The 13,137-nt window shown below is 53.9% G+C and overlaps 7 protein-coding genes across 7 annotated transcripts; 3 read left to right on the top strand and 4 right to left on the bottom strand.

Moving 5' to 3' along the window:
- Nucleotides 1-155: 155 nt before the first annotated feature.
- Nucleotides 156-1,907, bottom strand: BJX68DRAFT_264033 (F-box protein; the record flags this gene model as incomplete). Its single annotated transcript, XM_071044853.1, has 4 exons — nucleotides 156-736; nucleotides 806-1,170; nucleotides 1,234-1,567; nucleotides 1,631-1,907. The coding sequence occupies 4 exons, from the start codon at nucleotides 1,905-1,907 to the stop codon at nucleotides 156-158; spliced, it is 1,557 nt and encodes a 518-aa protein (XP_070902086.1).
- An 869-nt stretch (nucleotides 1,908-2,776) lies between these two features.
- On the top strand, nucleotides 2,777-4,069 carry BJX68DRAFT_264034 (SDR family oxidoreductase; the record flags this gene model as incomplete). The annotated part of the gene is made up of 2 exons (XM_071044854.1): nucleotides 2,777-3,050; nucleotides 3,165-4,069. The coding sequence occupies 2 exons, from the start codon at nucleotides 2,777-2,779 to the stop codon at nucleotides 4,067-4,069; spliced, it is 1,179 nt and encodes a 392-aa protein (XP_070902087.1).
- Nucleotides 4,070-4,313: 244 nt separating this feature from the next.
- On the bottom strand, nucleotides 4,314-5,825 carry BJX68DRAFT_253597 (sugar porter family MFS transporter; the record flags this gene model as incomplete). The annotated part of the gene is made up of 1 exon (XM_071042733.1): nucleotides 4,314-5,825. One exon carries the CDS (start codon nucleotides 5,823-5,825, stop codon nucleotides 4,314-4,316), a length of 1,512 nt encoding a protein of 503 aa, XP_070902088.1.
- Nucleotides 5,826-6,135: 310 nt separating this feature from the next.
- Nucleotides 6,136-7,233, top strand: BJX68DRAFT_264036 (SDR family NAD(P)-dependent oxidoreductase; the record flags this gene model as incomplete). The annotated part of the gene is made up of 6 exons (XM_071044855.1): nucleotides 6,136-6,193; nucleotides 6,262-6,406; nucleotides 6,459-6,536; nucleotides 6,602-6,683; nucleotides 6,735-6,958; nucleotides 7,011-7,233. The coding sequence occupies 6 exons, from the start codon at nucleotides 6,136-6,138 to the stop codon at nucleotides 7,231-7,233; spliced, it is 810 nt and encodes a 269-aa protein (XP_070902089.1).
- A 49-nt stretch (nucleotides 7,234-7,282) lies between these two features.
- On the bottom strand, nucleotides 7,283-8,402 carry BJX68DRAFT_253598 (uncharacterized protein; the record flags this gene model as incomplete). The annotated part of the gene is made up of 2 exons (XM_071042734.1): nucleotides 7,283-8,008; nucleotides 8,079-8,402. The coding sequence occupies 2 exons, from the start codon at nucleotides 8,400-8,402 to the stop codon at nucleotides 7,283-7,285; spliced, it is 1,050 nt and encodes a 349-aa protein (XP_070902090.1).
- Nucleotides 8,403-8,999: 597 nt separating this feature from the next.
- Nucleotides 9,000-11,234, bottom strand: BJX68DRAFT_253599 (flavin-containing monooxygenase; the record flags this gene model as incomplete). Its single annotated transcript, XM_071042735.1, has 9 exons — nucleotides 9,000-9,071; nucleotides 9,162-9,600; nucleotides 9,681-9,978; nucleotides 10,043-10,274; nucleotides 10,344-10,451; nucleotides 10,518-10,801; nucleotides 10,879-10,973; nucleotides 11,028-11,086; nucleotides 11,133-11,234. 9 exons carry the CDS (start codon nucleotides 11,232-11,234, stop codon nucleotides 9,000-9,002), a joined length of 1,689 nt encoding a protein of 562 aa, XP_070902091.1.
- Nucleotides 11,235-11,544: 310 nt separating this feature from the next.
- BJX68DRAFT_264039 (NAD(P)-dependent alcohol dehydrogenase) lies at nucleotides 11,545-12,751 on the top strand (the record flags this gene model as incomplete). The annotated part of the gene is made up of 2 exons (XM_071044856.1): nucleotides 11,545-12,396; nucleotides 12,449-12,751. The coding sequence occupies 2 exons, from the start codon at nucleotides 11,545-11,547 to the stop codon at nucleotides 12,749-12,751; spliced, it is 1,155 nt and encodes a 384-aa protein (XP_070902092.1).
- Between the last annotated feature and the right edge of the window lie 386 nt (nucleotides 12,752-13,137).

Here is a 13,137-nt window from a genome sequence, read left to right on the forward strand (position 1 = left end):
TTATTGGTCCACTCTAGAAACAGCGCACACCAGCTCTTCTTAACTTCATCGAGTCCAGCGACAACCCACGATGCAACTGGCAAGTCTTCACTGCCTAATTCAAGATACCTTCGATTATACTGACCTTGATGGTGCCTCTCACAAACATACCATTGCTAAACAAAGTTCAGAACATAATGTTCCTCCTCCAGAAACAATGAGACTTGACCCCCCGCTACCCGGCCATGCCAATTGCCCATGGGATGTGGCAACTCCAATGCTTCTCTTTTGTCGCGCCCCTTCTTCGGCTTCGCGGGCAAGGTGATCTTAGTTCCCTCGGCGAGAATATAACATTGGCTCACCACATTTGGGTCTTCGATACCCTTGGAGCCCGCCAACGCATGGGGGATTGCCGCCATGGCAGCGGCACATAAGCCTGAATCTTCCGTCAGAACAAGGGGACAACTGAAGAGTGTCCACCCAGAGTTCGAATGCTCCTCCTTTGGCTTTCGAGCTGATGATATAAATGCCGTCCGGTGAAACGGGTCGATGACCACGAGCGATTCCAGGCGATAGTTGGGTCGAATTAGCCAGTCTCTGGGAACCAGCACCACGTCTACAGATAGCAGCTGCAACCCAACTTCGCAATGGTTACTGAATCGTCGCGTGATAAAGACTTGGTACCGACCAAACGCTTCAAGCGCGTTTTCTACATTCTCCGGCAACCGCCAGGTCGGTGTTGTAAAGGCAATGTGGCCTGTTGGCGGGTGAGACATGGCGCAGTGCAAATCTCTCCTAGTACATGGAACGCGTCCCACCAGCGTACCATCAGTGCCCCGAATAATCTCGATTTCGCGGGAGCTGCTATCCCCGGTCTGCTTTAGCTGCAAGATGAGCTCTTCTTCATCAGAGATTCTGGCCACTTTTGCAAACTCCATGCCATAGCTCTGGAAGTCGTGGAAATGGTCGTACGCAAATGGCCAGTTCGATGGGAGGCCAGCTGATGCATAGCGCCGCTTTTTCCGTCGAAAGTCTTCGGCTACAAGCATGTAGCGCTCTTCAGCGGGATCCCAGCTCGCGGCGTAGATATTCGATACTCCTATGGCGAATGGCATAAAGGCCTCGGCACGACGTATGTCGCGATCTCGAGACCAGATGATTTTGTTGGTGGCCAGGGAATACACGATATCTCTATCTTGGTAGTCAGTCACCTTGGCTGCGATTTGATCACCGAGATTCGAACCTGCGACTTACCTCTCCCCTTTCAAATGGGGGTGCCCGTACTTTAGACTAACAAACAGGATACCCTCTTCGTTCACAAGCAGACTTCCGACAGTTACTCCCTCACTACCGACCCTCCACAACCTCGCCGCCTTGACGGCCATTTGCGGCCGACCGGCTGCCATCGACCGCCAGGATATAATGTCACTAGGCATCTCGTAATTTGCGTGACGGTGCCTCTGACTACTGCTAGCATCCGACCTTGACACCCAAACCGCATACTGCGCCCCGACGGCAAAGAATGCCATATCCTCGAAATTGTGCGCAGAGGATAGAAGGCCAGTTTGCGTTCGGTGGATCGTGCGCGCTTGAATTCATCAATAACAGTTACAATGGAGATATTAGCCAAGGTACTTGACTGAGTACGCACCATGATTTCTGAGCTCTTCATAGGGCAGTGGCTTCATCGGCTCAGCCAGACCACCCGGGTACCACGTAGGCTGGATGAGATATCGAGTCCCGAACCTCCTCATCCATTCCCGGACCAGGTCTCTCCAGGCCCGACTAACTACCTCAAGGCGGAGAATATCATCAATAGCGAGGTACAAGAGGATCATGTGGACCACGTCATGGTTGAGGCGGCCGAGGGGGTCTAAGCAACTAGTCGCCGCGGTCTCCGCCCGCAATCGTCCTCGCCTGGCTGGCATGGTTTTGAACAAGTATGCTTAGGATATCGCAGACACTTTGAGTACTTTGGATCTGATGGATCCAACCGGGAAAGGATAGAAATGTCTGGCGTGAGATGGATGTTTTGAGGATGAGATGGCAGGAATACGAGCTATTTATATGGTGATGCTTGGCGCGGCTATAAGATAAGCGCAGTTGACGGGGCTCAGATGCTCGCTCCCCACTGGCAGAATCAACCCATGGATTCTGGTCCAAGACTCGTTTGCGCGAGATATTCTACCGTGTGCTAAAATTATTTGGAAGAAATAATCCACCAAGACTAAAACATGGTGATCAGATTACGGTCAGAGTCAGTTTATATAGAAACATCACCAGGACTGTCAACGAGAAAGCCAGATATATATAGTCTGTCAACGAGTACGACATTTGAAACAGCAGGAAGGTATTAGGAAAGGGAAAGTATATATACTCTCCGTTATGATCCACCCGGTAGCTGTACCATCGGAATAACCATTGCACTAATGTTTACTCCTCACCTCGAAGTATTATGGGGGGTCAGGGTTTATTATTACCGTGGTCAATGCGCCAATAAGCCAAGCCAGGGCCCAGTATGCACAACACAAGATGCAGCGGGATCAGATGGTAGATTGCGCATTAAAGGTCTGATTATCTTCAAATGTCCAATTACATCGGCTGCCAATTGTTGGTCGTGAGTAAACTTGCTACGTGGGCCCTGCGCTTACCAAGCCGCGATATGAATCCCGGCTCCATAGTAGACTGACCTGATATGACGGAAATCGTATTTATGAGGCCGGAGGCCACCGAATCAGAAGGAAATCAGAAATCAACAAAGTGGCTTCAAAAGACAGAATCTACAATCGGAAACATCATGTCAGAAGGGAAACATGCTCTAATCTTCGGCGCCACCGGCATCTCTGGCTGGTCGCTCATGAAGCAATGCCTCTCCTACCCCTCGCCAACATCCTTTCGCCGTATTACGGGGCTGTGTAATCGGCCCGCCAACAAGGAAGACCTCTTCTTGCCGGACGATGCGCGGCTGAACATTGTTTCGGGCATTGACCTTACCGCGCCACCCGAGACTGTCATACGCGAGCTGGGAAGGGTTGACGCGATCCGGACGGTGGATATTGTGTTCTTCTGCGGTACGACCATGGATCCCTGTGCATCTTTTAACTGATTTGCAGCAATCTATACTTCCTTTATGACGCAAGTTCCCCATGGATGCATCGCATCGCTGACGCTCGTAACCAAAACAGCCTACATCCAAACCCCCGACCACGCCTCCCTGCGCACCGTCAACACCGCCCTCCTACACACCGCCGTGTCCGCAATAACATCCCTCTCCCCAGACCTCCAAACCATCATCCTCCAAACAGGCGGCAAGGGCTACGGCCTCGAGTTCCCAGACTCCGTCGCGATAACTCCACCACTGCACGAAGGCCTCCCACGCATCCCAGAACCGTACGCGAGCAAGATCTTCTACTACACGCAGTACGACCTGCTTGCAGAGCTTAGCAAAGAGGCAAAGTGGACGTTTTCGGAGATCCGGCCGGATGGAATCGTGGGCTTTGCGCCGGGGAGTAATGCGATGAATATGGCGCAGGGAATTGCGTTTTATCTCTCGCTGTGGCGTGAGGTGTATGGGGTAGGTGCGGCGTGTCCGTTTCCCGGCAGGAACAGGGGCTGGACTTCGACGCATTCCGATACGTTTCAGGATGTGCTCTCCAAGGCTGAGATTTATGTTGCGGTGAATCGGGACAAGTGTGGCGATGGGAGTGTGTTTAATGCCGCGGATGGGGAGGTGGTTAGTTGGGAGGGTGTCTGGCCACGGATCTGTGAGTGGTTTGGGCTTGTGGGCGTTGCGCCGCTGGAAGAGGGAGATAGTCAAAAGGAGACTATGGAGGCGTTTATCAAGAGACATGTGAAGGAGTGGGGTGCGCTTGTTGGCCGGTTCGGTTTGAGGGAGGGGATGCTGGAGAAGCAGAATTGGGGACATACGCATTTTATGCTAGTTGACTTTGATTTTGGTCGCGAGTACTCGCTTGAGAGGCTCAAGGGGGTTGGGTTTAATGGGTGGATTGATACAGTGGAGGGGTACAAGGTCGCCTTTGAGCGTATGGTTCAGGCGCGGTTGATTCCAGGTCCTGCTTCATCTGCGTAGAGATGACTTTGAGTCGACGAAAGCTAGTTTCATATTGGTTTACAAATGAGCATGTATTTCGAGTGTTGACATTGACGACGTAGAGCATCTCCGACGCTAAAGCAGCAAATTACTCAAGAATTTCGAGGCCTCACAACATGTTCGCTATGATGGAGGGTTCTGATCGCATGCTATCCACACCTCTAGACCGAACATTGCATCCAAGGCTGAGTGCTCGCTTAGGGCCATCCTGCTCCATCACACCTCACACCTTCCCACTCTCCACCCACTCACTTGAGCTCCCCTCCTTGTCCTGCTTATGAGGCTGCTCACCGAGATCCTCCAGCTCCACCTGTCCAATACCCAGGTTAGAGCCACCCATCTTCTCAAACAACTCATCAACCCCCTCCAACGACAACCCCGCCGTCTCAACATAAAACACCAAAACAACACCCACAAACACAAGGTTCAGCGCCGCATAGACAAGATAATACCGCCACGCAATTTGCTCAATAGCCACAGGCGTCGCGAGCACAACCGCATAGTTACAGATCCAATTCGTCGCCGTCGCAATCCCGGCGCCGCGATTCCGCCACTGCTGCGTGTTCACTTCCGCCGGATACATCCACGGTATAGCGATCCAGCTGAGACCGAAGATGGTAAAGAACACAAAGACGAACGCGATGGCTACTTTGGACCAGGCTTCTGTCCCAGCCCCGAGTGAGCCCGCGACGAGCGCGAAGCAGATGCCCTGTCCCAGTGCGCCAAGCAGCATGAGTTTCTTACGGCCGAGCGAGTCAATGACGGCTGCGCCCGCGCAGGTTGAGAAGAGGAGGTTCATGGCGTTGCAGCAGGAGAGGATGAGGGACATTGTGCGGGAGACGTGTAGTGAGGCAAAGGTGACGGGGAGGTAGTAGACGATCGCGTTGATGCCGCCCCACTGTTGCATGAACTGTGTGCCTGCGCCGAGCAAGACGCGGCGGCTTGTGTGTAGGCGATCCCTTGTCAGGAGGGCGCGCCAGGTTAGGGTTGTGGAGAGCTCGAGTTCGTGGTGGACGGCTTGGACTGTTGCTTGGTGGAGGGCGGTAATTTCGGGGTCGTCCGGAGTACTACCCTTGTTGTGCAGGCGAGCGAGGACGATTCGGGCTTCGGCGTCGCGGTTGCGTTGGATGAGCCAGCGGGGGGAGTCGGGGAGCCAGGGGAGGGCGGAGGCTGCCAGGACAGCATAGAAAATCTGGAAGGCGAGCGGGAAGCGCCATGAGACGCTGTGGTGGTCTATGAAGCCCAGGCCAAAGTTCAGCCATTGGGCGGTGACATTGCCCACTTGGTTGAGGGCCAGTTGGAGGACGATCAGGCGGCCGCGGTGGCTGGGTTTGGACATCTCGGATTGCCAGACGGGGATGGCGGTGGTGTTAATGCCGTTTCCCAACCCGGCAATGAAGCGCCCGATAATCATCTGAGCGGAGTGGTACGAGGCTGTTTGGAGCACGGCGCCCACCGTCAGGATGATACATCCCAGGGCGATAGACACACGCCGACCAAAGTGGTCACCCAGGGTCGTGCAGGCTATAGCGCCGAAGAAGCACCCCAGATCGTAGGTGGCTGTAATCTGCCCGATCATGACAGAGCTTGGATTGCTAAAGGTCTCTCTGAAACTGCGGTTCTCGATCAAACCCCCAAAGACTCCCTGATCGTAGCCAAAGAGAAGGAAGCCGCTGCCTGTGGCAAAGGTCACGGCGGCAACGAGCCGGTTCCCTTCGAGTGTTCCTAGGCCCATGGTTGCTTTATATGGAAAACAAGAACGTTTGATATGAGTTACAGTTTGAAGAACAAGGATAGAAGGTGGTTTTTATAGTTCCGGGGGTACCCCCTACCCCATGGGGTCGGGTCCTATCGATCTTGTGGTGGCTGTCTGAGCTCGGATCCATTGGGGTAGCCTCATGGGAAACAGACCTCGCCCCCGGAATCCATTGCGGGATTCGAGATCCGGAACACTGCCATTTCAAATATCTTCATTAAATACACTCCCCTCTGTGTTAGCATATCTAGTCTTCTAGTCGTTCACCTGTCATCTTTTGCCCCCAAACATGCCTGAATCCGTCAATTCCCTCGTCAGCCTGGCTGATCGAGTCATTATTGTTACAGGTATAATGGCTTCACCAAACCAGTCTAACACTGTTCCATGACTGCGAACAAAGCTAATATCACTGTAGGAGGGGGCCGCGGAATCGGCCTGGCTCTTGCTAGAGGATGTATTGAAGCGGGGGCTACTGTCGCCGTAACCGATATCCTTGCGACGCCTGACAAAGAGTTTATCTCTTGCCAAGCTGAGTCTTCTGGACGGTTATTGTACTACAGGTAAGAACCACAGTTGGTTAGACTTGGTGAACTTGCTCCTGACGTGTAGCAGCTGCGATGTTACTGACAAAGACCTACTTACAACGGCCTTCGGAGGCATACTCCGAGACCTAAAGCGTGTCGATGGGATGTGAGTGCCAGGTGCCAGTTGAAATATACCTCCTTGAGATTACCACTGACTGGTTCCACCACCAGCATCACCGCGGCCGGCATCTGTATTGACAAATCCTTCCTGGAGCATACCTGGGAAGATGTCCAGCGACAGCAAGCCGTTAATGTATGTCTTCAATGGTCTCTGCCGGCCAAGTCAGTACGCTGACCGCTCCAGGAAATGGGCACATTTTTCGCCGTTCAGCACGCTGTCCGATATATGAAGGAACAAGGCATCAGAGGCAGCGTAGTCATGATCTGTTCCCAGACAGCACAGCATGTTTCCCCGGGTCACCAGCTCACTGGCTATGCGGGAAGCAAGGGCTTCGTGTTGTCCTTTGCTCGAAACCTAGCTCACGAGCTCGCGCCTGATGGGATTCGAGTCAATACAATTTCTCCCGGGTATGGTCTGCTGGTTAACCCACCAATTTCGATTGATAGACTGACGAACTAGGTATATTGCCACGACCATGAATCTGAGCATCGCCGCCCGACGCCCTGATCTGAACCGCATTTTCAACGAGGCACCGCCGATGGGCCGCGTAGGGACTCCTGAAGATCTGAAAGAGGCAGCACTGTTTCTGCTTGGTGATGGGTCTTCGTATGTAACTGGATTGGACCTTGTAGTCGATGGTGGAATGGGTGTCTCCTCGGGCAACTTCAAGTCAACTCTGTAAACGTCTGTGCTAGGAAGTGCATTACACATATATTATCTGATGATGCCTTCTACTTCCTCTCCCCTCGCTCATCAAACTCCACCTTATTCCCACTGTTCAAGCTCTCCTGCAACGCCTCTGCAATCTTCAACCCGGTCAACGCAGCCTCCAGCTTCAGCGGCATCTCCCTCCCCTCGAGGACAGCGTCCGTAAACGCCTCCATCTCCGTAATAAACGCATCCTTGTACTGATCAATCCAGCTCGGAAACACCTCCTGCACAATCCCCTCCTTGCCCGAAACCTGCACCTTGTTCACAGTCGGTACCAACCCAATCCCAATCTTCCCATCTCGCCCCACAATCTCCGTACAGTTATCGTACCCGTGCATTGTCGTTCGGGAATGGTAATAGTGCGCAATGCGCCCGCCCCAGAATTCAACAACACCCACGGCGTTATCCGCGTCGCCCCACTCGTTCATCTCATGGTGGTGCGAGACGATCCCTGCCGCGTAGCACGACTTGGGCTGGCTGTCGTCGCCGAAGAAGGAGAGTGTCAGGTCGATGTCGTGGATGACAGTGTCGAGGAAGATCCCGCCGCTGACCCGCGCGTACTCGATAAAGTACCCAGTCTTATCGAGCTTCTCGGTCCCCTGCGAGCGAATAACCAGCGGTTCGCCGATTACTCCAGCCTTGACTTTTGCGAGGGCGTCTGCGTAGTTTCTGTCGAAGCGGCGTACGAATCCAACCATTAGCTTCGTTTCAGGTGTTTTGGCTTTCTCGGCTATGATGCTTTTGAGCTATGGATAATCAGTCAGATATTGCTCTTCTCGCGGCACTTTGCGGTGCTCTTCAGCCCAGAGAATATACCGCCTCAACATCCGTCGTAATCGGCTTCTCACAAAGAACATGGATCCCCTTCTCGAGCGCCGCAAGGGTATGCGGGACATGCAGGTGCGTCGACGACGCAATGACCACAGCCTGTAATCCCGGCATCTTAATCATCTCGTCATAGTCCGCAAACACCTGCACGCCGTCTGGCTTGAGGTTCTCCATCGCCCATGCGATTTCGTGCGGTGCGGGCGAGCACACGGCGACGAGACGGGCGCGGGGGACGTGGTGGTGTAAGTTCAAAACGTGGCGCTGGCCCATGCGGCCGATGCCGACGACGGCGATGTTGAGTTTAGCGGACATAGTTGGTGCGCTGGATTGAGGAGTACTTTTGGGCTGCGGCCGTCGTATGGGGATCTGAGCGATTGAGGGGCCCTGAAATATGCTGGGTTTGAGAGGTGTAGACGTGGGGTGCGGACAACGGTTTCCGGTAGAGGGGGTTCTGAATCCCGGAGGAGTCCAATCCGCCATCTGCGAAGGGTTGACTCCTCAGTTGGAGGAGAACTGCTATAGTAGTCAGTCTGCCTCGGAATGATCCCAAACTGTGTTACTTTTTCACGAGTCCAATATTCCCTCTCGATGCTTTTCAACGCGCAGGCCAGCCTTCTCACCCCGGTAAGCGGGAACATTAGGCAATTCCACCAATGTACTGTAAAGCCAACGAGCGTGTCTGGGTATGGCGATTCCTCGGTGAATTCTGGCCTGAGATACGTTTGCTCTAACCTATTGGACAATCCAGCGTTAGATTACTTGTTACAGTACCTAGCTGGCCGTATGGAGAGGTCCGATATCGAATGTCTAGAGGCATGCATCAAGCCGAGTCTCCAGCCAGCAGTACATAGTGAGTCAGATTGAGCTGAGCTAGGTATGAATCAAGCTATGGTCAAATGTGTCTCCTGTTTAGCAGCGGGAGGACTGAAGCTGAGCGAGAAAAGGAATCTTATTAGGGCTCAAGATAATATTCACACCTTGCTGTACAATAATAGAGCATTAAAAATGCAATGCAACCTTCTCACGCAGACCAGCAAAGCCGAGCTTGACAGCATCTACCAAACCACCTACAGTACCACCACTGTCCCTCCCCACAGTCCCAGCATAAACAACCCCGGCAACAACCAAAAGCTTCCAAAAGGTCACATTCACCGTAGCCCACCTCCTAACCGCATAAACAGGCCAGAAAGCACTTCCCCCACTCCAACTAAACGCACTCCAATCCGGAAAAAACGTCGCGAGCCAGAACCTGGCCGCCTTGGCCGGCCACGAGGCTGCGTTCCGGCCGTACTTGCCGATATACCAATTCGAGCAGTCGCCCGCAAACACGGTGCGCTGGAGCTGCGAGTGGATGTTGTTTGTGTGTTTTTCTTCCGCAGAGTGTTTCACCTCGACGGTGCGGGTGCGCCGGTCGAGGATCGGGATGAAGAGGGACTTCACGGCGTAGACGACTTGGGTTTCGCAGGCGAAGAGGGCCGAGTTGTTTGCTGGGAAGGTATTTGGGCCGAAGCTGCGAATAGATCACGTTAGGCCAGGGGGCCTTTCCTCGGAGCCAACAGGGTAGGAAACCCGACACTGTGGGTGACTTACATGATAGCCATATTCGGAAAGTTATGCACATAAGTCCCGAAGTAAGCTTGCGCGCCACGAGACTCCTCCCACTGCTGGTTCAGGCTGATTCCGCGCTTCCCCTTGATTTCCATCGGGGCAAGGAACTGCGAGACCTGGAACCCTGTTGCGAGGACAATAATGTCAAATTGGTCCTCTTTGCCAGAGGCGCCCATGATGCCCTTTTCCGTAAACTCCTGGATCCCTTCGTTTCGAAGGACGACAGTGGACTTGTGCAGGCTGCCGAGGTAGCCTGGGTCGAAGATGCGGCGCTTGCAGCCTGTTATAGTCACATTAGCTCGCACATGCCTGGTAACTGAGTGGAGGTGTTTTTGGAAACGCACCAAGCGGAAAGTTGGGCACAATAAACGGCCAGTACTTCTCCGGCGTCATGCTCTGGATATACTTCCTCGACTCCTTCTCCGCTTCAAGACGCGCACGCACGCCGTCGGGGGTCGGGAAGTACGTGTCGGATTCATTTTCTGCCTTCATGAAAATCTGAAGACGCAGCCAGCGCTGCCAGAGTGGGAGCCAGCGGAATGCGAACTTTTCGGCGCGCGTAAAGACGTGGTTTGGCTGCACGATAGTTGGTTAGAGTGAAGCTCAGCGCCAGTGAGGGAAATAGGTTAGAATTAATATACGGACTCTTGGGTGATACCACTGTGCACTGCGAGCGTACTGCTGCACCAAGGCGGCCTTTTCGGCTAGGGCTGGCACAACCTGTGCGGCGCTACAGCCATTTCCAATGACAGCCTGTACCTTCGAGTCAGCGTGTACTGTTCGTTCCTAGTCTTGCTACAAACAGCTGGGACAACATACGATCCGCTTGCCATCATAATCAACCGAGTGATCCCACCGCGCCGTGTGGACAATCGGCCCCTTGAACCGCTCCATCCCCTTGAACTTGATCTCGCGCGGCAGCGAGATGGCCCCAACGGCCGAGACTAAGATACTCGCGTATCGCACAAAATCGAGACCCGTCTGCAAATCGTGGAAGCTGACGGCCCATTTGTTGTCCTCGGCGAGCCATTCCGCACCGGTGCATTCGACGGATGTGATGACGTGTCGGCGGAGGTCGAATTTGTCGACTGTGTCTTCGATATCTACTTGTCGTTAGAGAGGAGAAACGGGCAATGCATAGGTAGGTGAGGCATGAGTTAGTCAGAATGGGGGGTCTTGCATTGCAAGATCTCGGGTTGCTCGCAGAGCTCCTTGGACCAGTTGGGGTTTAGGTTGAAGCTGAAGGAGTAGAGGTGCGAAGGGAGGTCGCAGCCGCTGAAAGCCTGTTAGATTGCGCTTCTTCTCTGGAATTTACCAAGGAATGCTTACCAGCCGGGATACGTGTTCGATCTCCATGTGCCACCGACACCATCCAGTTTGTCGTATATCTAACTTGTCAGTCTCGCCACGTTCCATTTTGGTGGGAATACTCACGACAAAGTCATCGAATCCCAGCTCATGTCTCAGCCGATATGCCAGAGCGATTCCGCCGGGACCGGCGCCGATGATGATTGCGTTGGGAGAGTCCGAGGCCATGGTGCAGAGTATGATTCTCTGTGAGAACGGGGAGAATTGCTGCGAATATGCAAATGAGAACCAATACCGAGGTTTCTTAAAGCTCTTTCTACGTCTCCTACGGATACCCGTTCCCGGTAGTGTGCTGACCTACGTTGGAGTTGGTGCTGCCATGCAATTCGCACCGGGATTCGTTTCTCGGGCCCGGTATCCCTGGGTCCCTGTTGCCCCCTTATTTCTGTGGCGAACCCCGGTCCCCTGGTCGGAGGTATTTCCGTTGACGTTGCTCTCACTCTGCTACACTGCTCTTACTCTTCATAGCAACGGAATCATGTCCACACAATCCACGAGCAAGGGGCAGTACCTGCACGGCCCCAAGACCCTCATTCTCGAAGAACGCTCGCTCTCCGCACCAGCGCCTGACGAAGTCCAGATCGCCATCCGTTCGACGACACTCTGCGGGTCAGACGTGCATTACTACACGTACAACCGAAATGGCTCGATCCAGGTCAAGGAACCGCTCTGCGGCGGACACGAGGCCGCCGGCGAGATCGTCGCAGTAGGCTCAAACATCGCCGAGGCAAACGGCCTGCGCGTCGGCGACCACGTCGCGATCGAAAGCGGCGTCGCGTGCTCGGACTGCACCAAGTGCGCCAGGGGCCAATACAATGTATGCCCGAAACTCCGATTCCGAAGTAGCGGCGCCTCGTTCCCGCACTTCCAGGGGACGTTGCAGGAATACGTGAACCATCCCGCGAAGTGGTGCCATAAGCTGCCCGAGTCACTCAGCTTCGACGACGGCGCGTTGCTTGAGCCGCTTTCCGTGTGTATCCATGCGGTCCGCAAGGCGAGGATGGCCAAAGGCGATACATGCTTGGTCTTTGGTGCGGGTGCCGTGGGACTGCTTTCTGCTGCTGTGGCGAAGATCGAGTTTGAGGGTCAGGTCGTCATTGCGGATATTGATGGCGGCAGGGTTGATTTTGCTGTTAAGCAGGGGTTTGCGGATGTTGGGTATGTCGTCACGCCGAAGAGCGGGGAAACGGTCGAAGCGAAGTTCGCTATTGCCAGGAGGGTTGCGGAGGACATTGGAAAGCTTGAGTGGCCTGCTGGTGGCCCGGTTGGGAGGTTTGATGCCGTCCTGGAGTGTACGGGGGTCGAGTCGTGTGTACAGGCCTCTATCTATGTGAGCCTGCTTTCTCCGAATGTCTTCAACCATTACTGACTCTTGTAAACAGGCTACCGACAGCGGTGGAAAAGTCGTCCTGATCGGCATGGGGACCGCCACTCAAACCTTGCCCGTCTCAGAGCTCACCGGGCGTGAGATCGACATCGTCGCCGTATGGCGGTACGCCAACTGCTATCCACGGGCAATTGAGATCATGACGTCGATGGCTCGTGAGGGTCTTGTGCCAGATGCGCGCAAGCTCATCACGCACCGCTTTGCTGGACTCGAGTCGACCCCGGAGGCGTATACTAGGGCTGCGAAGACAAAAGATGAGAAGGGGAATTTGGTTATCAAAACCGTCGTAAATCTGTAGCTTAGCTTCATAGTCACCGGTGCTCTCTAATATAACTCTAAATAGAAGTTCTGAAATCAATCACTCTATCCGAATGCTAAGGGCAAGACCCATGGCCCGCAGATCTCTTCCATCCTTCGGCACATAATAGCAGTGTATGCTAACCGTACGTTCGCGAGGGCCTGGCTGTGCCCCTGTTGGCTAAGGTCAGACCGAAAGGATACCCAAATCCGTGAATAAATGTTCCGCCAACAGCACCGAAGCAAACCCCACACCCGCGAAACCAATCCCGCCGTCTCGGCCTACGACTGTCGACACACCGAGGTATATATCACCCGGAAGACTATCCATTCACCCTAAATCTGCAATACTCTCGCGCTACCTTGGATTGCACATGGGCCAGCTAT

Source organism: Aspergillus pseudodeflectus (genome assembly GCF_044049435.1).
Source record: "Aspergillus pseudodeflectus strain CBS 756.74 chromosome Unknown BJX68scaffold_9, whole genome shotgun sequence".
In the NCBI taxonomy this organism is placed as follows: Eukaryota; Fungi; Ascomycota; class Eurotiomycetes; order Eurotiales; family Aspergillaceae; genus Aspergillus; species Aspergillus pseudodeflectus.